This window comes from Hyperolius riggenbachi, chromosome 4 (assembly GCF_040937935.1).
Source record: "Hyperolius riggenbachi isolate aHypRig1 chromosome 4, aHypRig1.pri, whole genome shotgun sequence".
Classification (NCBI taxonomy): Eukaryota; Metazoa; Chordata; class Amphibia; order Anura; family Hyperoliidae; genus Hyperolius; species Hyperolius riggenbachi.
In genome coordinates, this window is record NC_090649.1 from 298,230,433 (window position 1) to 298,257,431 (window position 26,999).

The 26,999-nt window shown below is 43.3% G+C and overlaps 1 protein-coding gene across 12 annotated transcripts in view; it reads left to right on the top strand.

Annotated features, from left to right (window-relative positions):
• LAMA2 (laminin subunit alpha 2) overlaps nt 1–26,999 on the top strand; it is a 1,150,433-nt gene that overhangs the window by 538,421 nt on the left and 585,013 nt on the right. For all 12 annotated transcript variants that reach the window (XM_068231524.1, XM_068231529.1, XM_068231525.1 and 9 more), the window contains one exon: nt 21,515–21,626. In XM_068231524.1, the coding sequence (XP_068087625.1) occupies nt 21,515–21,626 (112 nt within the window). The remainder of the gene's footprint in view (nt 1–21,514; nt 21,627–26,999) is intronic.

Consider the following 26,999-nt stretch of genomic DNA (forward strand, 5'->3'; position numbering starts at 1 on the left):
TAAGCAACAGTGACCTTGTGATTCTAATTTTGTCCTGGTGACAGTCACTGAACTATTTGGAGCACTGTGGTGATACTGCAGATTCTCTCTTTTTGTCCAGCAAGGATTTGGAGATATTTACTTCACAGGATGTAGCAGATGTAAATGAAAGCTAACTAGGCATATGCTTGATGTGACAGTATATGAGTGCAGTTTGGTGTGGTTTGTGTCACTGGCAAATGTGTCAACACAGCTCCTTATAAGGAATGCAGGAAGTCATTTACCTCAGAGACCAGTCATCAACATCAAAGAGAAAATCACACAGCTTTCCCTAACCACAAGAGGTGATCTTTGTTCAATATTTCTGTCCTGTCACCCTTTCTCCCTCTCTTCCCTCTTCTCCTCAGCTCCCAGGCTCCTCCTCCTCACCTCACTACACCTTTTTCTTCCAATCACAAAGAAGACACCTAGTTTACAGGAATTTCTGTATACCCAGGAATTCTGTGAGGTGTAGTCTCTACAGTGATTCCTGTGAAACAATTATATTGTACTGTAGTTAAGGGAGAAATAGGCTAGTGTTATAGCATTGAATAAGCATATATGCAAGGCTATGAGAGTGCTACACTAATACTAGGTACACACAATACAATTTTCTGACAGATTTACTGTTGATTGACTATTTCCAACAGGTCTGATCTGATTTCCAATTGATTTTGCATTCCCTTCTATCAAAAATAGTTTGGAAAATCGATTGGAAATCAGATTGGGCCTGTTGGAAATAATCATCCATCTGACAGCTAATCTGTACCTAGCATAACACTAGCTTTAACCTGATGCAAGCAAAGCATATTAGCTAAAAGCCTACTCTTTTTATGTTAAAGCACTCCTAAACTAAGGGATACAGAGGCAGGCATGTTAATTTTCTTTTAAACAATTCAAATTGCCTGGCTGTCCTGCTAAGCCCCTCTGGCTCTAATAATCTTGTGTATAGACCCTGAACAAGCATGCAGATCAGGCAAGCTCATTTTTCTCTTGGATATATCATAATGGTACATGCTAGGCTGGCTTCAGCATGTAGCATTGTAGAGTGTTGTTTTGGTGGTATAATGGTTAGGATAGCAGCCTACCGAGCACTAGACCTTGGTTTGATTCCCAGCCAATGTATGTAAGCTGGCTTTTGAAATCCTACATTTCACTAAGCAAGCTCATTTTTCTCTTGGATATATCACAATGGTACATGCTAGGCTGGCTTCAGCATGTAGCATGTAGCATTGTAGTGTGTTGTGTTGGTGGTATAATGGTTAGGATAGCAGCCTACAGAGTGGTAGGCCTGGGTTCTATTCCTGGCCAATGTGAGTTGGCTTTTGACATACTACAAATCCTTAAGCAAGCTCATTTTTCTCTTTGATATATCATAATGGTACATGCTAGGCTGGCTTCAGCATGTAGTTTTGGTGGTGGTATAGTGGTGAAGAGAGCTACCTACCAAGCACTCAGACCTGGGTTCAATTCCCGGCCAAGGTATGTAAGCTGGCTTTTGAAATGCTACAATTCCCTTGAAGACAAGACCCTCCACCCTCTGGGAGGAGGGAGAGAGGGATTACACTTCCTGATGTTGTAAAGCAGTGTAGGCCTGCAATTTAACATTCAATGATATTTCTGACCTTAAAACACTGCTTTGTGTCAAATTCAGATTTTTTTTCTGAGACTTTTGATGTGTATTTCACTCAACCATGTCTTCCTCCAGGTGTTAGACCCCTTGAAACATCTTTTCTATCATTTTTCTAGCCAGCAGAAATTTTTCTAAATTTTTAAGTTCACCTCCCCATTGAAGTCTATTGCTGTTCGCGAAAGTTCACGCGAACCAAACCTTCCGCGAAAATTGAAGGTTCGCGACATCTTTAGTTATGTAGTTAAGTTAGCCAATAAATGGTATTATCCTGATTCAAGACTTCCTGCTTTATCTTTTGAGTTTGTGTTTAAATACTGTAACTTCACATCCCAAATGACCTGATTTTGATTGTATTGAAACATCCTAACCCTAATTAAACAGCAGCTGAAGTGGTTTAAAAAATAAAGAGAACACTAAATACAGGATTGTTTTTAACAATAAGTAATGAGTTATTTATGGAAAAATAACACCTTTAATTCAAGATAGTTTTAGGATAATGAGAATCTGTGTTCATAAAAGCAGATACTTTAGTTTTGTCAAAACAGATTACAGACAAAAGTAAATTAATACACAGTAAAAAGTAAAAAAGTAGTTCAAGCATGAAAAATAAACAACAAATTAAAAATATATGTTTATTAGAGTTTTTCCTTTTATGGTAACTATTTTAAACTAAAGAACATGATCAGTGTTGCTCAGATACAGTCCATGATCATGGCATAGCCGTGATTCTCAAGCATTTTTTCACTATCCGACATCATGCTCCGAATCTGTGATCGGGAATCGATCACGGAATTCAATCACGTATGCGGCCGTTATTTTGCGTATTTGGCCCATGATCATGTAAACTATATCTGTGATTATAAGCTGAAAAATTGCTGAATATAGCGGTTAATAGCAAAGCTCCCTTACGTGATATAAATACCAAATTTGCAGGATATGTTAAGTAGAACAATGGGAACAAAAGGAAATTTTTTTTCAAAAAGATCTGATAGTTTTCTAGATAATCGATTTTAAAGATTCAAAGGAAATTTCAAAGGAAAAAAGTACACATGTGAATGTGGTAAATACATTAACTGTCATTTACCACATTTAAATGTATACAATTTTCCTTTGAACCCTTCAAATCCATTATCTCAAAAATTATAAGGTCTTTTTAAAAAAATCTCCCCTTGTTCCCACTGTTCTACTTAACATGTCCTGCAAATTTGGTCTTTATAGCATCTAAGGGGGCTTTGCTATTAACTGCTAAAGTCGGCGGGTTTTGGCGGTATGTAATCACCAATACTTTTTCATTGGAAACTTTAAATTCGATTTTCTCAAAAACTATAAGGTTTTTTTGAAAAAAAAAATTTAAGTTGTAACCACTGATCACCTTTATAATCCATGCAATTTTGGTGATTGTAGCATATATGGGGGCTTTGTTATTAACGTTCAAGTCTAACCCCAAATTATACAGGCAATCACGGCTAAAATCCAACTTGAATTCGGAAGTCCATTTCAAATCCAGGTCACAATCAAGGCTTATGCGGATTTTGGGACTGTCATGGCCGGATTTATTAGAATCCGTGAACAAACCATGATGAGATAAGAAATGAGGTGGGTATGGCCCGGGCAAACAAAAGTCTAATAGTCACCAAATATAGTCAAAATACAAAAACTTTATTATTAATTGCATATGTAATAGAAAGGATTAAAAATATGCCCCCCGGCCTCCCCCACAATCCCCTCCCTCCTGCCTCTGATGTAAACACGGATCCAGTCAGCCCCAGCATGCACATTCACACATACCAACATACATACAAAACTGTATAGCCATACAAACAAAGCTAAAAAAATGTATGTCTTTGTTATTGGATCCAGAAAAAATGTGTATATTCAGGCCAATCCTGAGTGTGTTGTGATGGGCAAAGGTCTTTGCTGTGCCCAAAGTTCCTATTTTTCAATCAGATTGGTATAAGCAGAAAGATTATCCATCCGGAAACATACAATATAGGCACAACAAGGGGTTAGTCCAGCCTCTGATTGAATATCACTCCAGTGTTAGTAAAGATGCAGCATGCAGGCAATCCCTCAGCCAAGCCCTCTAATTAACGTGAGATTTCTGGCATATGCAGCAGTTCAAGCCAAATAATGCAATAATCAAATTCCAGTAACTAAAGCATCTTATATATGTTGTATAACTCAGGCAGATGCTCACACAGTATCAGCTTGATAATGGCAGTCCACATACACAAACAAGAGTCATGCCCGTGGGGCTGCTTACGTGTCCAGAATGAAGATGCTGGGATGCAGTGTAGCCATACTTGCTACTCGTGGTATGGCCAGGATTAGTGCCTGAAATGAATGTGGTATCCAGTGTGGGGAAAAAACAGAGGCTCAGTCCGTACTTGATGGTGTCCCACAGTGAGTGTGCCGGGCTGGCTGGAGAGCGGGGAGAGAACTCCCGGACAGGCTTGGGAGGAGGCGGTGTGGCGGCCGGGACGCAGTCCAAGCGTCCTCTACCGGTTTCGCCGGACTTCCGGCTTCCTCTGGAGGTTCGTCAACTTCCTGTGTCCCGCTGATTTTATTCCCCCATCAGCGGGACGCGCCCAGCCGGTCAGCCACGCCCGCCCCCGCCAGCGGCCAATGCCGGGCGAGGGGGCGGGGCGGGCGGACACAGCGGACAGGCGCAAAAGCAACCTGCCCGATACGTCCGCCAAGCCCCGCCCCCACGCCCGACGCGCCGCCGGAGGGGGCAGGCGAGACCAGGATGCACAGCCACGCACATCCAGCAGAGGGGGGTAAAGGAAACATAAATCAGAGGGCAATTGCGTAAGGTATATAAACGTCATTGATTCATGCATACCTCAAACACACAATATCCCCATTTAATTTCTGCAGAGTAATGTGGCAAATATAAAACAAGGAATAATACCAATTATTGGTGAAGCAAACACCAGGGGCAGACAAACTAGCCCCATGCGATGATACCTCATCATCAACTGTAATAATAACTTCAAAGAGTGTTGGCAATGAGCGGTGGGGTCCCTACCGGAATTCACAAATGAAAACAGCGTGTGCAGCATCACCAAGATGGCAGGGATAAGTCAGCAAAACACTAAAAGGGCAGAAAAGAGGCATAGCTAGTATTCTCGTTCAAACCCGGGGGCTCAGTTGCCCTCAGGTCAAAGATCCATCGAGATTCCCTTTGTAACAACAAACGGTCCATGTCTCCCCCTCTAATGGAGGCATGGATACGGTCTAAGCCCACAAAGCGCATCTTAGTGGGGTTACCAGCGTGTGCTGTTTTGAAATGCCTGGCCACAGGTGTTAAGTTGGATAGGTTTGTACTTTTGATGTTGGTGACATGGTCAGATATACGTGCTCGAAATTCACGTTTAGTCTTGCCAACATAAAACGCCCCACATGGGCATAAAAGTAAATATACAACAAGGACAGTACTACAATTGACGTAGTGTCCCAGCTCCCAGTTTCTACCATCTGGTAACCTGACCAGTCTCCCCACCTGTACATACCTACACATTGTGCAGCCACCGCAAGTGTAAGTACCCATAACCTTGCAATGTTTGCCACTAGCAGAAGAATCCACAAAATGGCTACTCACAAGTTTATCTCTTAGGGATGGGGCTCTACGAAAAGAAAACAAAGGTTTGTTGGTAATACATCTACTCAACTTAGGATCATTGGCGAGGATATGCCAATGTTTCTCAATGATGTTGGTGACCTTCCTGTGTTGTGCTGAGTATCGGGTGCAGAAACGCACAGAGTGCTCCTCACTACGATTATTGTGGAGGCCAGTGGTCAACAAAGACTCGCGACCACTCGCATCAGCTCTTCTATACGCACGCCTGAGGGTCCCCTCGGTGTATCCCCTCTCCCTGAATCTCTTTTTTAAGTGGCCAGCTTCGGCTCTAAATGAAATGTCATCCGAACAGTTTCGTCTTACACGTAAATATTGGCCCACCGGTATCCCCCTCACAGTATGTGCAGGGTGGAAGCTGTCTGCTCTTAGAACAGAGTTGGTGGCAGTTTCCTTCCTATATAACCTGGTCGATAATTGACCGTCTTTGTCCAAATGGATTGAGATATCAAGGAAGGGGATCACAGAGGGGCTACTGTGCATAGTGAACCTGAGATTGATAGAGTTTCTGTTGATGGACTCCACGAACCCCTCAAGTAGGGTCTGTCCACCTGTCCAAAAGATGATGATGTCATCGATGTACCGGTGCCACGCTAGTATGTGGCAGAGGTACATCGAGAGACCATCACTCGAAAATAATCTCCGTTCCCACTCCCCCAGGTACAGGTTGGCATATGAGGGGGCACAAGTTGTCCCCATCGCCGCCCCCTGCACCTGGAGGTAGTGGGAGCCCTCAAAAATAAAAATGTTGTTCACCAACAGAAACTCGAGTAGAGTGAGGAGAAACCCATTGTGCGCAGTGCACTGTATACCCAGCTCACTGAGGAACGTACCAACCGCTTGAATGCCAAGGTCATGTGGGATGCTTGAATAAAGGGCCTCAACGTCCAGAGCCACCAAAAGAGTGCCGGGTGGTAACTGTAACCCATCCAGCACACGTAGCAAATGCGACGTGTCCTTGATGTATGATGGTAACGCTTGCACATGAGGTTGTAAAAACCTGTCCACATAAATACTGATTTTTTCGGTCAACGAACCTCGTCCTGAAACAATTGGACGGCCAGGTGGCCTGTCCAGCTTTTTATGAACCTTGGGTAAGGCATAAAAAGTCGGAAGGATGGGCTTATTTACTTTAAAAATTTCGCTGTCTCCTCATCTATCACCGACCTGGTGGTTGCGTCATCAATGATAGTGAACAGTTCACGTTGGCATCAGGTGGCCCTGGACGCGGAGACCCTCACATAGCAGTCCCGCCTCAGCAAAATATCTAAACACATCTTCCTGTAGTTCTCTGTCGACATGATGACCACATTGCCCCCCTTATCGGAGGGCTTGATAACCCACCTATTGGTCTCTACCAGGTTGTGCAACGTCTCACGTTCGTCATGACTAAGGTTGTCTACGGATGCTTTTTGGCCTTTCAATTTAATCAAATCCCTTTCCACCACTTCAATAAATGTTTTCAGATTTGGACACAAAGAAAATGGGGGAAATTTAATCGATTTATTTCTCAAGCCAATTTCATCCAGTCGGGGAAGAAAAAAACAGGGTCCTGGACCAAAAGGATCAATAGTGGTGTCAGTCTCACCTTGAGGCGAGTTTTCCAACACCAAAGCCTGTAAGTCCTGTAGCGCCACCATATCCTCCTCCGACCAGGGTCTATCATTAGACACTGTCTTGGGCCAGTTAGGAGAATCCGCACATATCGACCGCAAGAGAATCTTGCGACCAAACAAATGCAGATCCACCACTGTTTCAAATATATCAGTGTTATAGGTGGGACAAAAGCCCAAACCCTTAGATAGCAAGGTCAAGTAGGACTGAGGGATGGGCTCACCAGTAAGGTTAATTACCCTGAGGTTATCATTGGTCACATATTCAGTGACCATATTAGAATCCGTGATCGGGGGTATCCGAGCAACACTGATATTTTAAAGCAGGGTTGTCAACCACAAAATCAAATTCTATTTACCTACTGCTCTGTGCTTATTATGTACCGTATATACTCGAGTATAAGCCGACCTGAGTATAAGCTGACCCCCCCCCCAACTTTTACCTTAGGGCTCAGCCACACTATAAGCGCTTTGTGATTGATAAGCGCCTTCTGAGCACTTTTTAAAAATCACTCCCATTCACTTTCATCAAAATTGCGCAATTTTTATGCAAATTTTAACCTGTATTTTAATGAAAGTGAATGGGAGTGATTTTTAAATATAGTGTGGCTGAGCCTTGTTCACATCTAAAATCACAATCACTGACGACAACGTTTTGCGGTTTTGTGCACGATTATTTTTAGCACCTTCCAGCGCTTACCTGTGCGTTGCTTTTTTTTGTAAAGTGCTTTTCTAAGCACTTTTGCAGAGCGATTTGTTTTTTCACTTTCTGACGCAAGTCAGGAAGTGAACTCTTTAACCCAGAAAAGAATAAATACAATACATTTATTCTTAAGAGCACTGGGGAAATCGTTATACAAAGCGCTTTTTGAAGCATTTTGCGATTTCCCTATACTTTCTATTGAGGCAAATCGCTCCAAAATTGGTACAGGCAGCGCTTTGGTGAGCGGATCGGAATCAAACCGCTCATATGGGAACTCTGTCATACGGAATCATTGCACAAAATCGCTTTTAGGGCGATTTTGAAAATTGCCGTCGCTTTAAAAAAGCCAATGGCGCCCTTAGTGTGAACAAGCCCTTAAAGCAGGAATGTCAAACCGGTCCTTCGAGGGCAGAGGTCCTCACACATTTTTAACAAAGCTCAAATTAATTGATGGGTCTGAATCAGGAAAGGTGAACATTGGTAGAACACATTTCTCAGTCCATCCTAAACACTGACATGGATCTGGCCCTCCAGGCCTGGAGTTCGACACTTGTGCTTTAAAGTGAATCTGAAGTGAAATCTGAAAGAAAGAAACAGATACTCATCTAAAGAGAGGGAAGGCACTGGGTCTTTCAGATTTCACTTCAGACTCTCTTTAAAAGCCAGGAAAATTGAGTATAAGGGTAGGAAGTGCAGCACCTACTGCAGGGCCGGGCCGAGGCATAGGCTGGAGAGGCTCCAGCCTCAGGGCGCAGTGTAGGAGGGGGCGCACAATTCATTCAGCTGTCATTCCTAATTGTGTATAAAGCAGATTGAAATAAGAAAAGGGGATACATAGCAGTGACTGCAAGCCAGATAACTAGATATTAAGGTGTTGGGGAGGTTGTGGGCGGTGTTGGGGAGGTTGTGGGCCCTGTGGCCCTCTTAGTCTAATAGCAATCAGTGTGTGACGGCTGGGGTGGGAGGGATGGAGGGGCGCACTTTGGTGTCTCAGCCTTGGGTGCTGGAGGACCTTGTCCCTGCTCTGACCTACTGAGGACCTCCTAGGTTTCTCTGATTACTACATCTCTCTTTGCACTCTCCATTTTGGCCTATTCAGACACTTTTTTTATGCTTCCATCCCACCCTCGTTCCAGATGTTAGTCCCACTGCTGAAAGCACTTGTGGTCTAATGCTACCCACTTCTTTAGATTATGTCTCCTCGATATGGGCTGGCTCACTGCTTTTACCCTCTGGTCTAACAAGCTAACCTTATGATTGTCAATTTAGCATGCAAGGTAGAAACACTGGTCCTGGTCCTAGTTCTAGTGTGCTTTAGGGCTGGTTCAGCTGTGTTAACGAGTGCCACTGCCCATTCCACCCCCTCCTGTACCCACTTGCTGGAGCGGTATATGCAGATCAGTGTTTCCCCCTTAGTGTCCCCCCGCATGTGCCCCTGTAGCGGTGTGCACAAATCAGTGTTTGCTGCTAAGTGTCTCCCGGCACAAACCATACTCCCCAGAGCTGTATGCAAGGAGTGGTGTTGGTCGTTAGGCTTACCCACCATTTCCCTGACATCTGTAGAATGGCACACAGCGAGAGCATTCACTTCTGGTTCCCGCCGCAAGGATTCCTCTTCATCTTCCCTATTGCAGTCTTGTCACTATGCTATCCTGCAATGGTGCATGTAATATAAGGTGCCACTAGAGGGCATAATAGAAATGAGACTGAAAAAGAAGATGAAGTGGAAACCTTGTGGTGGGAGCCAGTGAGTGAATGCTCTCCCTGTGCATCACCTAACAACCAACACCGGTCCGTGCATACAGCTATGTAGGGTACATGTCGGGAGACACTCAGCAACAAACACTGTTTTGCACATATTGCTTATACTTTATTCACAGCACTTCTCCCTATTTAACCTTCCTGGCAGTAAGCCCGAGCTGAGCTCGGGCTATGCCGCCGGAAGGCACCGCTCAGGCCCCGCTGGGCCGATTTGCATAATTTTTTTTTTGCTGCACGCAGCTAGCACTTTGCTAGCTGCGTGCAGTGCCCGATCGCCGCTGCTACCCGCCGATCCGCCACTATCCATCGCGCCGCATTCACCCCCCCCAGACCCCATGCGCTGCCTGGCCAATCAGTGCCAGGCAGCTCTATGGGGTGGATCGGAATCCCCTTTGACGTCACGACGTCGATGACATCGGTGACGTCATCCCGCCCCGTCGCCATGGCGACGGAGGAAGCCCTCCAGGAGATCCCGTTCTTTGAACGGGATCTCCTGATCGCCGATCAGCTCAGCGGCTATCATGTAGCGAGACTTTGTCTTGCTACATGAAAAAACAAAAAAAAAATTAAAAAAAAAAGATTTGCTGCCCCCTGGCGATTTTTTAGCAAACCGCCAGGAGGGTTAATACCACCAGTCACTGTACCTGTTCATGGTATGTGTGTGTGACAGGTGCACATTTGTAATACCCATCACTGCATATAATTATAATAATAATTGCAGTATTTGTATAGCGCCTTTCTCCTGTCGGACTCAAAGAGCTTGCGAGGCAGTCACTAGAGCGCACTCAGTAGGCAGTAGCAGTGTTAAGGAGACTTGCCCAAGAAACTCCTTACTGAAATAGGTGCTGGCTTACTGAACAGGCAGAGCCGATATTTGAACCCTGGTCTCCTGTGTCAGAGGCAGAGCCCTTAACCATTATACTATCCAGCCACTGTTAATAATAATTCCTTTTTTTTTTTTAATATAGTGCCTTTCTCCTGTCGGACTCAAAGCGCTTGCGAGGCAGCCACTAGAGCGCACTCAGTAGGCAGTAGCAGTGTTAGGGAGACTTGCCCAATGAACTCCTTACTGAATAGGTGCTGGCTTACTGAGTAGGAAGAGCCAGGATTTGAACCCAGGACTCCTACATCAAAGGCAGAGCCCTTAACCATTACACTATCCAGCCACTTAATATAACCATTACAATATCCAGCCACTTAATATACCTACCTGTTGTTCAGTGCGCCCACCTACCTACGTGAGCGCACGCAGTGTGCTATTTAATACCACCAGTCACTGTACCCGTTCACGGTACATGTGTGTGAAAAGTGCACATTTGTAATACCGATCACTGCATGTACCTACCTGTTGTTCGGTGCACTCACCTACCTATGTGAGCGCACACAGTGTGCTATTTAATACCACCAGTCACTGTACCTGTTCATGGTACGTGTGTGTGAAAAGTGCACATTTGTAATACCGATCACTGCATGTACCTACCTGTTGTTCAGTGCACCCACCTACCTACGTGAGCGCACGCAGTGTGCTATTTAATATCACCAGTCACTGTACCAGTTCATGGTATGTGTGTGTGACAGGTGCACATTTGTCATACCCATCACTGCATATACCTACCTGTTGTTCAGTGCACCCACCTACCTACGTGAGCGCACGCAGTGTGATATACCACTCCGTGCATATCTGTTAACTGCACCTGTGTGATTGCAGATTGTATTAGTCAAGTCAGTGCATACCTTTCACTTCATCCCCCCGATATGGACAAAACAGGTAAACGCAGAGGCAAGGGCAGACCCAGAGGCAGGCCACCCGGCAGGTCTGTTCGAGGTCGTGCTGATGTGATTTTGTGCGGTCCTGGACCAAAGTAAAGTGCTCAGAAGAAGGCATGTCCCATCAACTCCCAAGATTGTCAGGACGTGGTTGACTATTTAACACAGAACACCTCATCTTCCGCAGCCACCAGCGCTACTACTAGCACCACATCCATTCCATTTGACACTTCGCAGGAGTTATTTGGTGGGGAAATCACTGAATCCCAGCCACTACTGTTACAACAAGATGAAGGCGTTAAGCAAGTTACACCACCTCATATGTCTGTGTTAGGCTACACTATGGATGTAACGTGTGAGGAGGAGGAGGATGAAGTACCTGCTGTTGGTGCAGTTTATAAAGTGTCTGAGGCAAGCAAAGCTCGGCAGGATGATTATGATGATGACGATGATACGGATGTCACGTGGGATCTAAGAGACAAGATGACCAAGGGGACGGTTCAGAGGGGGAGTCAGAGAGGAGTAGGAGGAGACAAGTTCCTGAAAGAAGCAGGGGGAGCTCATCATCAGAAACAGCTGGTGGCAGTTTCCAGCACCATGTATCGCCACCTATGTACAGCCAGCCAACATGCCCTTCAACGTCAGCTGCTGATGCCACCATAGTGCCATCACCCCAGGGGGGCTCAGCGGTTTGGAAATGTTTTAGTGTTAGCCTTAGATCAGAGCAATGCCATCTGTTCTCTCTGCCTCCAAAAATTAAGCTGTGGAAAGGCCAACAGCCGCGTAGGGTCAACTGCCTAATGAAGGCACATGGAGAAAAAGCACAAACAGCAATGGGAAGAGCATCAGAGGAAAACCAGCACACAAAAGAAAAGCCATCCTCTTTCTACTCTTCCTCCTTCAGGTGCATCATCTTCAGCCTCTTTCTCCCTTGCACCTTCACAATCACAGCCACCCTCCACTCCGCCTCTCACCTTGAGCGGTTCCTGCTCCTCTGCCCACAGCAGCAGTCAGGTGTCTGTGAGGGAAATCGTTGAGTGGAAGAAGCCAATTTCTGCCAGTAACCACCTTGCCTGACATCTGACAGATGGCTTGGCGGAACTGTTAGCTCGCCAGCTGTTACCATACCAGCTGGTGGATTGTGAGGCCTTCCATTAATTTGTGGCCATTGGGACACCGCAGTGGAAGATGCCAGGCCGCAATTATTTATCTAAAAAGGTGATACCCAAACTGTACCATGAAGTTGGGAGGCAAGTGCTCTCTGGCACACAGTGTAGGGTCAAGGGTCCATCTGACCACAGATGCCTGGTCTGCCAAGCACGGCCAGGGCAGGTACATTACTCACACAACCCATTGGGTAAACCTGGTGACCGATGACAAGCAGGGAGTACGTGGCTGTGCAGCGGACCAACTTGTGACACCTCCACAGCTTGCAGGCAGGCCTGCTGCCACTTTCTCTCCTCCTGCTACATCCTCTTCACTGTCGTCATCCTCCTCCTCCTTGGCTGAGTGGCAGTTCAACTCTACTGGTGCTGTGATCTCCTCTCCAGCTACACAGCCCCAGCTCCCCAGGGCCTATGCTGCATGCCAGGTACGATGGTGTCACGCCATCTTAGACATGTCTTGCCTCAAAGCGGAGAGTCACACTGGAGCAACTCTCCTGGCTTCTCTTAACAAACAGGTGGATCAGTGGTTGACCCCGCACCAACTGGAGATCAGCAACGTGGTGTGTGACAATGGCAGCAATCTCATTTCCGCTTTGAATTTGGGAAAGCTGACACATGTACCCTGCATGGCATATGTGCTGAATCTCATAATTCAGAGATTTGTGTCGAACTACCCAGGCTTACAGGACGTCCTGAAGCAGATCAGGAAGTTGTGCGGGAATTTCAGGCGGTCTTACACGGCCATGGCACGCTTTGCCGATATTCAGTGGAGAAACAACTTGCCGGTGAGACGCCTGATTTGAGATAGCCCGACTCGCTGGAATTCGACCCTCCTGATGTTCGACCTCCTTCTACAACAGGAGAAAGCCGTCACCCAGTATCTCTACAACTACAGTAGTTGGACACACTCTGGGGAGATGGGGATGTTCTGGCCCAAGAACTGGACACTCATGCAAAATGCCTGCAGGCTCATGTGGCCATTTGAGGAGGTGACTAACCTGGTGAGTGGCAGTGAAGGCGCCATCAGCGACCTGATCCCGTACGCTTTCTTCCTGGAGCGTGCCGTGCATAGAGTGGTGGATCAAGCTGTGGAAGAGCGTGAACCGGAACTGGAACAGGAGGAAGAGTTGTGGGATCAATTCTTATCAGAACAAGATGTTTCCTCAACACCGGCGGCAGCACAGAGGGGGGAAGAGGAGGAAGAGTCATGTGGGGAAGAGAAGTCAGACTCGGATGATGAGGGAGGTGTTTTTTTTTTGGAGGAGGAGGCGGCGGCAGAAGAACAACCACAGCAGGTGTCACAGGGGGCTTGTGCTGCTCAACGTTCCCGTGGTATTGTTCGTGGCGGGGGGAGAAGGAAAACTTACCTGACATCACTGAGGAAGAGCAAGAGGAGATGGATAGTACGTCTGGATCCAATTTTGTGCAGATGGCGTCTTACATGCTGTCCAGCCTGTTGAGGGACCTCCGTATAAAAAAAACTCAAGGGGAATGAGTTGTACTGGGTGGCCACGCTACTAGACCCTCGGTATCGGCACAAAGTGGCGGAAATGTTTTCAAATCACATGAAGGCAGAAAGGATGCAGCACTTGCAGAACAAGCTGGCAAGTATGCTTTACAATGCATTTAAGGGTGATATCACAGCACAACGCAATAAAGCTACCACTGCCAGTAATCCTTCTCCCATGTCCACACAGGCAAGGACAGGACGCTCCAGTGATCGGTGATGTCGGGCATGCGGACATTCTTTAGTCCAACGCCTCACCTTAGCCCTTCCGGATCCACCCTCCACCAACGCCTGGACCGGCAGGTAGCCGACTACCTGGCCTTAAGTGTGAATGTAGACACTGTGAGCAGCGATGAACCCTTGGACTACTGGGTGCGCAGGCTTGACCTGTGTCCAGAGCTGTCACAATTTGCCATCCAACTTCTGTCTTGCCCTGCCTCAAGAGTCCTGTCAGAAAGGACCTTCAGCGCAGTTGGAGGCATTGTCACTGAGAAGAGAAGTCACCTAAGTCGCAAAAGTATTAAGTACCTCACCTTTATTAAAATGAATTAGGCATGGATCCCGGAGGGCTATTGCCTGCCCGAAGACTAAGTTAGTCCCCGCACACAGCATCTTTGCCTGCACGCCGTCTGCAACAACAAAACAAACGGCATGTACATGTGTCAATTCCCCTTCATGATCGTTACCTTGCTGCGGTGAAGGGGCTTGCGTATCACAATGAAGCAATGACCGACAGCTATATGAGTGTCTCGGTGGGGGGCACACCCATGATAATAAGGTAGTTGCTTCATTGCGGACGGACCAAATTCGATCAGCTGGACTGTCACTGTTGTTCTATCATTGAGCTACCACACCCTGGAGACCATATGGGCTTGAAAACCGCCATGGCCTGCACTCTGGCCATGGTGCGCATCAGTCCAGCACAGCCGTCACTACACAAACAGCTGTTTGCGGTGCGTTACACAGTGAGTTTGGTGTGTCAGTGTGAAGCAGTACTCTAATTACACTCCCTGATTGATGTATACACATGCAAGATGTTTTAAAGCACTTTAGGGCTCCAATTTAACATGCAATCTGATTTCTGCCCTTAAAACGCTGCTTTGCGTCAAATCCAGATTTTTCCCCGGGACTTTTGGAGTCTATTCCACTTGTCCATGCCCCCCTCCAGGTGTTAGACCCCTTGAAACATCTGTTCCATCACTTTTGTGGCCAGCATAAATGTTTCTAGTTTTCAAAGTTCTCATCCCCATTGACGTTTGCGCGAACCGAACTTTTACAGAAGTTCGCGTTCGAGGTTTGCGAACCAAAAATCGGAGGTTCGAGCCATCTCTAGTTGGCACAGACATTATGTACAAGGCCAGGATAATGGGAACACTGCACTAAAGGGCTCATCATTGGTTTGACAGATTAGCTTAATTGAGAGGGAATGATGATAAACATTACCATAGTGCACATGAAAGAAAGGTGTCAGATAGTGGAAAAATTAAGGGTCAGCAAGCTTTTACCCTAATATGAGATCTATAGTTGCTGGAATGATATTTTCGTGTTAATACGATTTAAATGTTCTTGCTATATAATTTCTGTTACTTCATATGAGGTGAATGGATTTTTCACAATGCAGCAAGCTGAGAATGTGGATGCACTGTTTAAATCCAGTTATGTCTGCAAGCATAATACTTTGTCTGAAAATATAATCCAATAAAATATTGTCAAACAAACACAAATCAAATGCTATTCAGGTTCAAGTGATGTGCCTATTCAAATGCAAAAGAACTGACATTCAAATGCAAATTAATTGTATGCGAGCAAGTACACAAGAGAAACAGTAATGACATTTTGTAGAACATAAATAAATTATTCAGAATACCCATTTTTACCTTGAAGTAAACCTGAAGTGAAAAAAAAAACTATGGAGAGGGAAGGCTTGAATACCATAGAGTCTTCCCAGTTCTCAATCCATCCTGTCGTTCCAGCGACATCCACTAGTAAAGTTCAGTGACCGAATACCTCTTTGTTCCTCCTTGGGCAGCCTTAGGAAGTACTCACCTACACTTAAACTTTTTAGCTGCAACCTGAAAACTCACCTCATCAGTCAAGCATGCTCTCTCTCTTGACACCTTGGTTACTGACCACCCTTTAACCATCTCATACACAGCTTTCCTTTGCTTATTGTACTATCCCTTAACTTTTTAGGCTCTCTTTTCCCTTTTGTCTCACAATGCAGTAATGTGTGTGTGCATATCTTCCACCATTATGTAAAAATCTGTAATTTATTTGTTTGCATCATAAACTGTAATCCACCATTGTCTTGTGCTGTTAAAGGATACCCCAACTGAAATGTGACATAATGCGATAGACATGTGTATGTACAGTGCCTAGCACACAGATAACTATGCTGTGTTCCTTTTTTTCTTTCTCTGCCTGAAAGCGTTAAATATCAGGTATGTAAGTGGCTGACTCAGTCCTGACTCAGACAGGAAGTGACTACAGTGTGACCCTCACTGATAAGAAATTCCCCTCTTTTACCTCTTACTTGCTCTCAGAAGCCATTTTCTGCTAGGAAAGTGTTTTATAGTTGGAATTTCTTATCAGTGAGGGTCACACTGTAGTCACTTCCTGTCTGAGTCAGGAATGAGTCAGCCACTTACATACCTGATATTTAACTCTTTCAGGCAGAGAAAGAAAAAAAGGAACACAGCATAGTTATCTGTGTGCTAGGCACTGTACATACACATGTCTATCTCATTATGTCACATTTCAAATGAGGTATCCTTTAACTGTTGTACTGTTTATATTGTATTGTTATACCTTGTGATCTATTGTACGGAAGATGCTGGCGCTATATAAATAATTCAAAGTCTGTTGGCCTTACATGGAAGTGTTAAAATTAGTCATTCAAAATTGGATCTGTGTACGCACACCAACGCTCTTCTCCTGCGGGAAGATAATGCCTCAGAATTAACCACACAAAGGTGCTGCAAGAATAGGATATGTACTGACCCAGACAGGTCTTTGCCAAACATTTGTGACTACTCAAAATAATGCATTGCTTTACAACCAAAAGCTCTGCCTTTAAGGGACCTTTCACACTTACTGCAGTCCGTCTCGTCACATAAAACCGCCGGATCCTGTCCATAAGTAGTGATATTCCTACGGGCTATCACATTAAGTGCAGTGCATGGGGTTGTCAGAATTCTAGCGGTTTTATTTATGCAGGAAAAGCTGTCATATGTGTATGTATATATAAACATTAATAATCAATACAGTCCTTCTAAAAAAGAACTAATTATTGTTAAACCCTATATGATAGAATCTATTACTTTGAATTGCATTTACTGCTGGATTCTGTCAGTGATAGAGAAAGTAAAACTTTTATAAGATTGTTTTAACTTGTAAGCTAGAAGATTGTTGACGTACTTGTTACAAGGCCGTTACAGACAGCAAGAATATAATGCCATGTTTTGACTATAATTGTTCTTTGGAATGTCAATAATAAGTTCCAAGGTTTTTGTATTGTCCCATATTTAGGACAAATGATGCCACCTGGCGGTTTCATAGTCTTATAAAATGAATATTATTGATAGATTGTTATTTGTTATGAAATGATGACCCCTGTCGGTGGAAAAATATTAAATTTATTTATTCATCAGAAAGGCAAATATATGGAAAATGATTTCATATTATTAAGATTTAATATGCAATTATATCTTATATGATTATTTGTTTTAAGAAGAAGTATATAATAAGCTTTATATTTAAATAAGTATATTAGAAGCCCTGTATGTTTCAATAAGCCCTACATTGCTGAAGGCTCTTACAGGTCTGTGTACAGTGTTATAGTGTCAAGCTGACCTGGGAAAGTACAGACACCTTCCGAAAACTAATTAGCAGAGAACACTTTATCAGAAATGCGTCATGAATGACATTGTTTAGTCTCAATGTCTGGGGCAGCCAGCAGACAAGATGGCTGGTGACGTCCATTTTTAATTAACTGCGTCAGAAATGACCTGATCAGAATTTGTAAGCACTCCAAATGACTTTAATTCCCACAAGATAAGGTAATTAAAGAATTTATAAACAATAATATTATGATTAAGGTATTCAAAACCAAAAAGTGTTATGGGTATTTTAAATGTCAAAGATAGCGAGATACACATGGAATCTTTAGCCAATCAGAACCTGGGATTCAGGGAAAGTCCAGATTAGGCAGCCATATTGCATCCAATCCCTATAAAAGTAGGGGCTGAAAGCTCATAGTTTGCAGAAGCCCAACAATCTCCTGAAAAGACACATGAGGCAGAAGCTACCTTCCCACATGTGGTTCTAGATGCTGAAGAGATGACAGAGAAGGGGTAATATGCTTAATATTCTGGTGATTTACTTTATTAATTTTTTAGCATTAAGTTCTGTTAAGATGTTAGCAAGAAGTTTTTTTAGAAGCTATTTTTTATGCTATTTCTTTAAAGAGAACCTGTACTGAGTAAAATTATTTAAAATAAACACATGAGGTAACTTCAAATGAACATTACATAGTTACCTTGCCATCAGTTCCTCTCAGAAGCTCACCATTTTCTTCTGACAATGATCACTTCCAGTTCTGACAACATTTTGTCAGAACTGAAATATATCAGTTGTTGTCAGTTTTACATCAGTTGCTGTCAGTTACAGCTGAGAGGAGAACTGATGTGTCCATGTTTCCCTATGGCTCAAGTGGGTGATATTACAGTTTAACTGTGTGCTGACCAAAAAGCTGTTATGAAGTAATGGCCATTTTCAAAATGGAGAACGGAGAATTCCATTGATCACAGTGGACAAACAGGACACAGGAGAGGAGAAAGAGATTGAGGAGTAGACTACACAGCAGGTAAGTATGACTTGTGTATGGTTATTTTGACTATTAATCTTCAGTACAGGTTTTCTTTAAGAAGATTACTACAAGTTTTACACAACTATTATAAACACAGCTATTGATACAGATGAGACTGCTTTTGATCTTATTCTACATAACACAACTGTTATATTCTTTTTTGAATGTACTAGATGGATGATCGCTTGGCTATATAGGCCATGATGAGATGGAATACTGTTAGAAGGAAACACTACTTAGAACTGTTCATATTTTGTATATATGCTGTATGATAAGCAAATACAATTTTTTATATAAAATCTTATACTGAGTGCTCTGATTAATTTCAAGGTATACCGTCAACCTATAATTACTGTTATAGAGGGGGTCAGACCCCACTATGCCGGATTAATATGATAGCAATGCTTTAAGGGCTGGTCCTTTACTGAGTTAGCAATCATGAAAAAGGCAAGAACCGCTCAGGTTTTTGACAGGGTCCCGTTGTGACGGCGCAAGAGTATCTTTGTATCACCGGCAAGAAGTGAGGTATATATTCATTGAAAAGTATACCTCACTGTGTGTGCGCACAGGAGTGGTAATGTTTATAATAATCGCACCACAGCGAAATACATAACATGGGAAAGGGATCTTAATCAGCTATAGGGATAGTCATGATCATGAACTTGTGTTTGAATGACTTGTCTGTAATGTGTGTTAGTGAGTTTGCAAAGGGTCAATTGATTTGCTAGATCATGTAATCTAACTTAAAGTGTACCAGAGGCAAAGGCGGCCTTAGAGTACGTGGGACCTGGGGCAAGTGTCATATGCGGAGCCTAGAGCCATAAGTGTAGGGTTTGTTTGCCTCTAATGTAGTACACCTTATTATTGTTTAAAAACAATTGAGTTTGTTAGTGCAAGAGGTCTAATGCAAGTTTTATATCAATATAGTGTTATTTCTGACTACAAGAGCAAGGGGTTTATGAATTGTACTTTGCTGTAACAACAAATCACTATTTCATGCAAACTTATCTCTTCATACAGCATACATAAACTCAGAGAAATGTACTGTACATTTGAAATGTACTTTATATCTGCATTTGCATATATGTTGTACCCAATGGTATTCACTATGTAGCCTGTGCCAAATATTACCACTGAGACACCAGATTGGTAAAGATGATAGATGCTATCATGATTTAGAAGCATGTTTATTACAGGCTACATCATTTTCAGTACAACCAATACCACTGAATACAACACTTTGACAGACCTGGTGAATCCAGCTTATGTTACACCCCTCCAGCCAACTCTGGCTCCAGGCGCCACTTGCCTAAAAAGAGCCCCCCTCAGGCCGAAGCTCTTCCCGGTCAGCTGGATCAGTGTTATTGCAAGCTCCTGGCTGCGGGAAGAGCCTCAGTCAGCCTGAGGGGGGCATTTAGGCCCGACGGGCATATCTGTACTCGTGGCACCTGGGTCTCCTTCAGCACGGGGCCTAGTGTGATTGCCCTGCTTGCCCCCCCCCCCCAAAGCTGTCACTGCACGAGGTGACATGTGACATGATAAGATAAACATGTGTATGTACAGTGCAAGGCATATTAATAACCAGGCTGTTTTACTTGTTTTATTTTGCTGCCTGGAAGAGTTGATTTTTAGGCATGGAAGTGACAGCTTCTGTCTTGTCAGTACCTTGTCGGGAATATAGTACATATCACTGATAAGCAAATTACAGCCATATACGTTTTCCTGGCAGAATACAACTCCTGAGAGCAGGGGGAGATTTAAAAAAGGGTCAATAGTTCATGAATTTTCATTTAGAGACACTTAATAGGCTGCCACTGAGCAGAGACAACAAAACATTGATTCTACTTTGTAAATGTTCAAATGTAAAAAAAAACCATGGGATATCTAAAATAAAAAAAAAAAATCATTTTTGGATTAGGACGATAAATACAATTGTTTATCTCATCAGTTTATTTTCACCTGGGGTTCATTTTAAGTCTGTGTCTGGTGGCCGCATGCTTGTTCCAGCTGTGATTTGCAGATGAGCAAAGCTGTAAGATCACTATGATAGCCTGGAAATATTAAAAGGTGGAAACAAGGTGACTTTTTTTGAGAATCCATCAGTTATTTTCATCCGTATTTCGAGTGAATTTGTTTCTTCTGATGCTTATATGTTCAAATGACCTACAGTACTAATGATAAAGCCCACACATAAACTGACCTGGTTCAGTGGTCAGCCTTACTTGGGTCTGCTTGCATGACCATATATGAATTAGGAACACTTCTGCAATGGTCTTCTGATTTAGTACGAGAGTTTCATTTTTTATCATAAAAACATGTTTTAACGTGTGACAGAAATGGTTTCAGAAATAACTGATATGCACGGGCAAAATATAAGAGCTAGCTTTTAGACTCCGCAGCTGACAATTTATCGTGGAACCTGGACTTTTATTGCTTCAGAATATGTAGGGCAGATGGGACATTTAACATGGCAGGGCTGTTTATTCCCAAGCCAGTGTACAGGATGCTTCTGCCCTGTTATGCATGAAAATAAAGCAACAAGGTTTCAGCATTTGGGTTTTATGGCTTGCATTTTGTGTCATTTTGGCTGGCTGAAAGCTTGCAATAAAAGTAAACCACAAAGCTCTGGACAGACATTATAATATTTGATATACTAAATACTGTTATTGCTGAAAAAAAACAAATAAAATACATCATTTAACACTGTTAAATAGCCATTACATTGTATTGGCTGTGCTAATCCCAGTTCAGTGCCTGAGATCAAGGTGGTGATTCATTAGCTTGTAAATAGTGCATTGATAATGCTTGGTATAATGCTGCTGCCTGTTATGTGTTCTAGATTGAGTTCTGTTATGCTGGAAGTGGCTGACAGATCATCGCCCGGAGGAAGAACAGCATCTGAAGTAGAGATATGCCAGTGCCCTGCTGGGTACACTGGAACATCCTGTGAAGTAAGTCTGATTCATAAGTAATATGATTTGTTTTGGGAAACTTTGTGTCTCAGTATTCATATTCATCAGCCACTGACAATACAATGACTGGCACTAGTCTAATTTAGGGGACCCAGTGGGAACCTCATAGGGAAATTCAGCTAACATGATTGACTGGACAGCACCCTCTCAAACTGCTAGGTGTCCAATAGGTTGGAGTAAACTATGCCCGCTCTATTTGGCCAATCACTATGCTTTGTGCTTTAAGAGGGTGCTGTGATTGGAGAACTGTTCCCTACGAGGTTTCCTGCTGGGTCTCCTAAAGTAGACTAGCGCCCATTGATTTGCATCACTGTTGCACTTTAGCTTTTATTTAGTAATAAAAATGGATTATTATTCAGTTTGGTGTTCAACTATCTTGCAGAAGGAAATGGTTAATACTAGGGATAGTCAATGAGATGCAAATCATTCTTAATTGATGCCAGATTATAAAAATACTTTAACCACTTAAATACCAGCGGTCTCTGCCCCCTTAAGGACCAGAGACCGCTGGTACAGAAACGGCGGAATCCCGACGAATCGCAGCACATACCCGCCATCACCGCTGCACGTCGGGAACCTGGGCCATCCTTTCTGCCGTCTCTATGATGGCAGAGTTCCTGTGAGCCGGTCAGGAGCTGCTTTCATTGGCTCCTGGTCCTGTCTTTCAATGTAAGCTAATGGGAGTTGCTTACATTGAAAGACAGAGCCAGAAGCCAATGAAATTGGCTCCTGACCCACTCACAGGGCTCTGCCATCATAGAAACAGGCAGAGCAAGTAAGCTGCGATGGGGGACAGCGGGGATTCAGTGGCGATATTAGCGGGAGCGATGAAAACGGCGGATGCATACAGAGGCGGCGAGTTGAAATCTACGCCCTGGCAGCCAGATAGCCATCAAATTAGGGCATAGATTTTGACTATGGCGGTCGGTAAGTAGTTAAGCAAAATGGAACCACGGTGCACAAATGTATAAGGACCCTGACTGCCATTTGTGGGCTGTTGTTACATATTGTTCCTTAGTACTTTTTGTGAATGTGCAGCTGTGATCGCTTTTTCTTATTTTTCAGGTTTCTTTGCAATGTTAAACTGATAACCCATTATAATTTATATTCACAACATACTTGCAGCCTGCTGCCCACAGGTTGTTTGTGTTTTCACATTCACATGAACATCTGACTTATTCATTTTAATACATACGCACCCACATGTTACTCCCTGCAAAATGCACATGTGGACAGTGTTTATTACTGTGGTCCCTAGATGATATTTTCACATCTTGCCAAGTTGCCAATAAAATGCCCTTTACTTGCCAATAAAATGCCCTTGTTTGCATCAGCAACCAAGAAAGTATTCAAAATAATGTTGACAGTACTTTTTCAGCTTAATTTTGGTACTTTTTCAATTGCAAAATGCTGAAGTTATTTTAAAAAGAAGTTAAAAATGGTCACCTAGGAGAAAACTCAGGAGAAAAAGTTAATTGAACAGATTGTGTAGGTAAGCTCTCGTACTACACGTAAGTGAAAATTGGACAATCATTGGCCAATCAAAATTACATGTGTGTACTAGGCATAAGTGTTTTTATACTTTAAGAAATTACAGTGGTGCTTTTCATGTTACCAAGTCCAGTGGCATATTATTAGCAGAAATGTTCTTTTTATATTGGGTTTTTACATTAATGTATGAGTTCCCTCTCTCCTCTTAGTTAACCTATATTTTTCTTTATCTTTCTATAGCTTTTTTTTTTTTTTTTGAAGTAAGTTACATAAAAGCTTTTGCATGCACAAGGGATGTGCACTGGCCATTCATTATTCTGGGATATACAGCCAACATATCACTATGTGGTTTAGGGCTGACTGCATTGAATATCACTGAAAAAGGTGATGCCTTCTAGTATACAAAATAAATGACTGAAGTATATTGGAATAAAGTGAAAAATCACTTAAACACATCAAAGTAAAAATATGCATTTCAGATTAGGCACATCATTTACTAATGCACTTACTCGTCATACTGTGCTGGTAAGGACCCTAAAGACAATGAGCAGGTGAAAGTGATTAAGGAGTAAGTACTCTTTTACTGAGCATGTGTAGTTTGGAACTCACACATGCCTAGTTTAAGCAAGAAGTTTTAAATCAGGATGATACCATTTATTGGCTAACTACAAATGAATAAGAATAAACAAGCTTTCGGCCTTGCAGCCTTCGTCAGGTTTACATCCTGTTAGTTTGCAAGCTGGTGGTACAGACAGCTTATATACAGTGGGTTGCAAAAGTATTCAGCCCCCTTGAAGTTTTCGACATTTTGTCACAGTACTGCCACAGTGCCACAAACATTCATCAATTTTATTGGAATTCCATGTGAAAGACCAATACAAAGTGGTGTACATGTGAGAAGTGGATCGAAAATCATACATGATTCCAAACATTTTTTACAAATAAATAACTGCAAAGTGGGGTGTGCGTAAGTATTCAGCCCCCTGAGTCAATACTTTGTAGAACCACCTTTTGCTGCAATTACAGCTGCCAGTCTTTTAGGGTATGTCTCTACCAGCTTTGCACATCTAGAGACTGAAATCCTTGCCCATTCTTCTTTGCAAAACAGCTCCAGCTCAGTCAGATTAGATGGGCAGCGTTTGTGAACAGCAGTTTTCAGATCTTGCCACAATTTCTCAATTGGATTTAGATCTGGACTTTGACTGGGCCATTCTAGCACACATAGATATGTTTTGTTTTAATCCATTCCATTGTTGCCCTGGCTTTATGTTTAGGGTCATTGTCCTGCTGGAAGGTGAACTTCCGCCCCAGTCTCAAGTCTTTTGCAGTCTCCAAGAGGTTTTCTTCCAAGTTTGCCCTGTATTTGGCTCCATCCATCTTCCCATCAACTCTGACCAGCTTCCCTGTCCCTGCTGAAGAGATGCAGCCCCCGAGCATGATGCTGCCACCACCATATTTGACAGTGGGGATGGTGTGTTCAGAGTGATGTGCAGTGTTAGTTTTACGCCACACATAGCGTTTTGCATTTTGGCCAAAAAGTTCCATTTTGGTCTCATCTGACCAGAGCACCTTTTTCCACATGGTTGCTGTGTCCCCCACATAGCTTGTGGCAAACTGCAAATGGGACTTCTTATGCTTTCTGTTAACACTGCCTTTTTTCTTGCCACTCTTCCATAAAGGCCATCTTTGTACAGTGCATGACTAATAGTTGTCCTATGGACAGAGTCTCCCACCTGAGCTGTAGATCTCTGCTGCTTGTCCAGAGTCACCATAGGCCTCTTGACTGCATTTCTGATCAGCGCTCTCCTTGTGTGGCCTGTGAGTTTAGGTGGATGGCCTTGTCTTAGTAGGTTTACAGTTGTGCCATACTTCTTCCATTTCTGAATGATCGCTTGAACAGTGCTCCGTGGGATGTTCAAGGCTTTGGAAATCTTTTTGTTGCCTAAGCCTGCTTTAAACTTCTCAATAACTTGATCCCTGACCTGTCTTGTGTGTTCTTTGGACTTCACGGTGTTGTTGCTCCCAATATTCTCTTAGACAACCTCTGAGGCCCTCACAGAGAAGCTGTATTTGTACTGACATTAGATTACACACAGGTGCACTATATTTAGTCATTAGCACTCATCAGACAATGTCTACAGGCAACTGACTGCACTCAGATGAAAGGGGGCCGAATAATTATGCACACACCACTTTGCAGTTATTTATTTGTAAAAAAATGTTTGGAATCATGTATGATTTTCGTTCCACTTCTCATGTGTACACCACATTGTGCTGGTCTTTCATGTGGAATTCCAATAAAATTGATTCATGTTTGTGGCAGTAATGTGCCAAAATGTGGAAAACTTCAAGGGGGCCGAATACTTTTGCAACCTACTGTACATGCAACATCAAAAGGGAAAACAGATATTTTTTTCAAGCATAAATACGTCATTAAGATGCCTTAATTCAAACAGACCATCTAAATGGGGTAAGATAAGCATCCTTGTTTACTCCATTGCTCACAGACCTGGTATTAGGATTGACCCAGAGATATCGTAAATTCTTAGTTCACAAGTTCAGCTAGAGTGGCGGAGACAGTTCAAATATCATCAATCTCATACCAATGCAGAAAGTTGTTGTCCTTATTCAAACCCTTCTGCACAGCTTTGAACCAATTTATAAATTTTGTTTCTGCTATTAATCGGTCATTTGACGTTTTGAAGCCGCCCTTCAGGGCAGTGACACGAAGATCATCCATGCTGTGTCCGTTGGACCGAAAGTGTGTAGCAACTGGGAGTCCAGATTTGGTATCATTAATAGTGTGCCTGTGTCCATTAATATGTTTGCGCAGAGTTTGTCCAGTTTCTCCCACGTACATAACATTGGGGCATTTAGCACACATGATCAGATATACCAGATTGGTGGACCCACAGGAAAATTTACCTTGTACTCTGTACTCCTATTTTGAACCTGGTATCGTTACCCTGTCAGTGGAGTAAATGTGTCTGCAGGTCCCACATATTTTTTGTTGGCAGGGTGATGTTCCATTTTGTTGAGGCCTATTCAAAGAGCTCCTGACAATCATCTGTTTTAGATTGTGTGGTTGCCGATATGACAAGAGTGGAGATTTAGGGAATATCGTTCTCAGTCTGTGATCCTTGTGTAAAATGGGATGAAGTTCCTTAGCAATCCTCCTTAAGATTTCCAGGTGTGGGTTGTAGGTGACAACCAAAGGGACATGTTCCTCTTTCTGGTTTTGCTTATATTTCAGGAGTTCAGTCCTGGGGATGTTGCTGGCTTTCCTGATTTGGGCCTTAGCCATGGGAGGACTGTAACCTTGTTTAATGAAAGTGTTCTTAAGGTGATCCAGGTGCTTGTCTCTGTCCATCCTGTCAGAACAAATCCGGTTGTACCTTATAGCTTGGCTGTAAATTATAGAGTTCTTAATGTGCTTGGGATGAAAACTGTCATATCTTAGGTATGTGGGACGGTCTGTAGGTTTGCGATACACAGAGGTTTGTATGTTGTTACCCCTGATGTATATGGTGGTGTCCAGAAAGTTAATCTCTGTGTGAGAGTGGGTAAGTTTCAATTTGATTGTAGGATGGAAGGCATTGAAGTTCCTGTGGAACTGGAGAAGATCATCCTCACTTGCGGACCAGATGATTAAAATATCATCAATGAAGCGGAAGTAGGCCAAGGGTTTTATGCCACATGCATTGAGGTATTCCTCTTCGATTTTGGCTATGAATAGATTTGCATACTGTGGAGCGAATCGCGAACCCATTGCCACGCCCATTCGGTGGACTTCCAGGATGCTGTGCAGAAAAAAAGTATAATGAATGGGCAAAAGGGGGAGGGACCCTAAAGACAATGAAC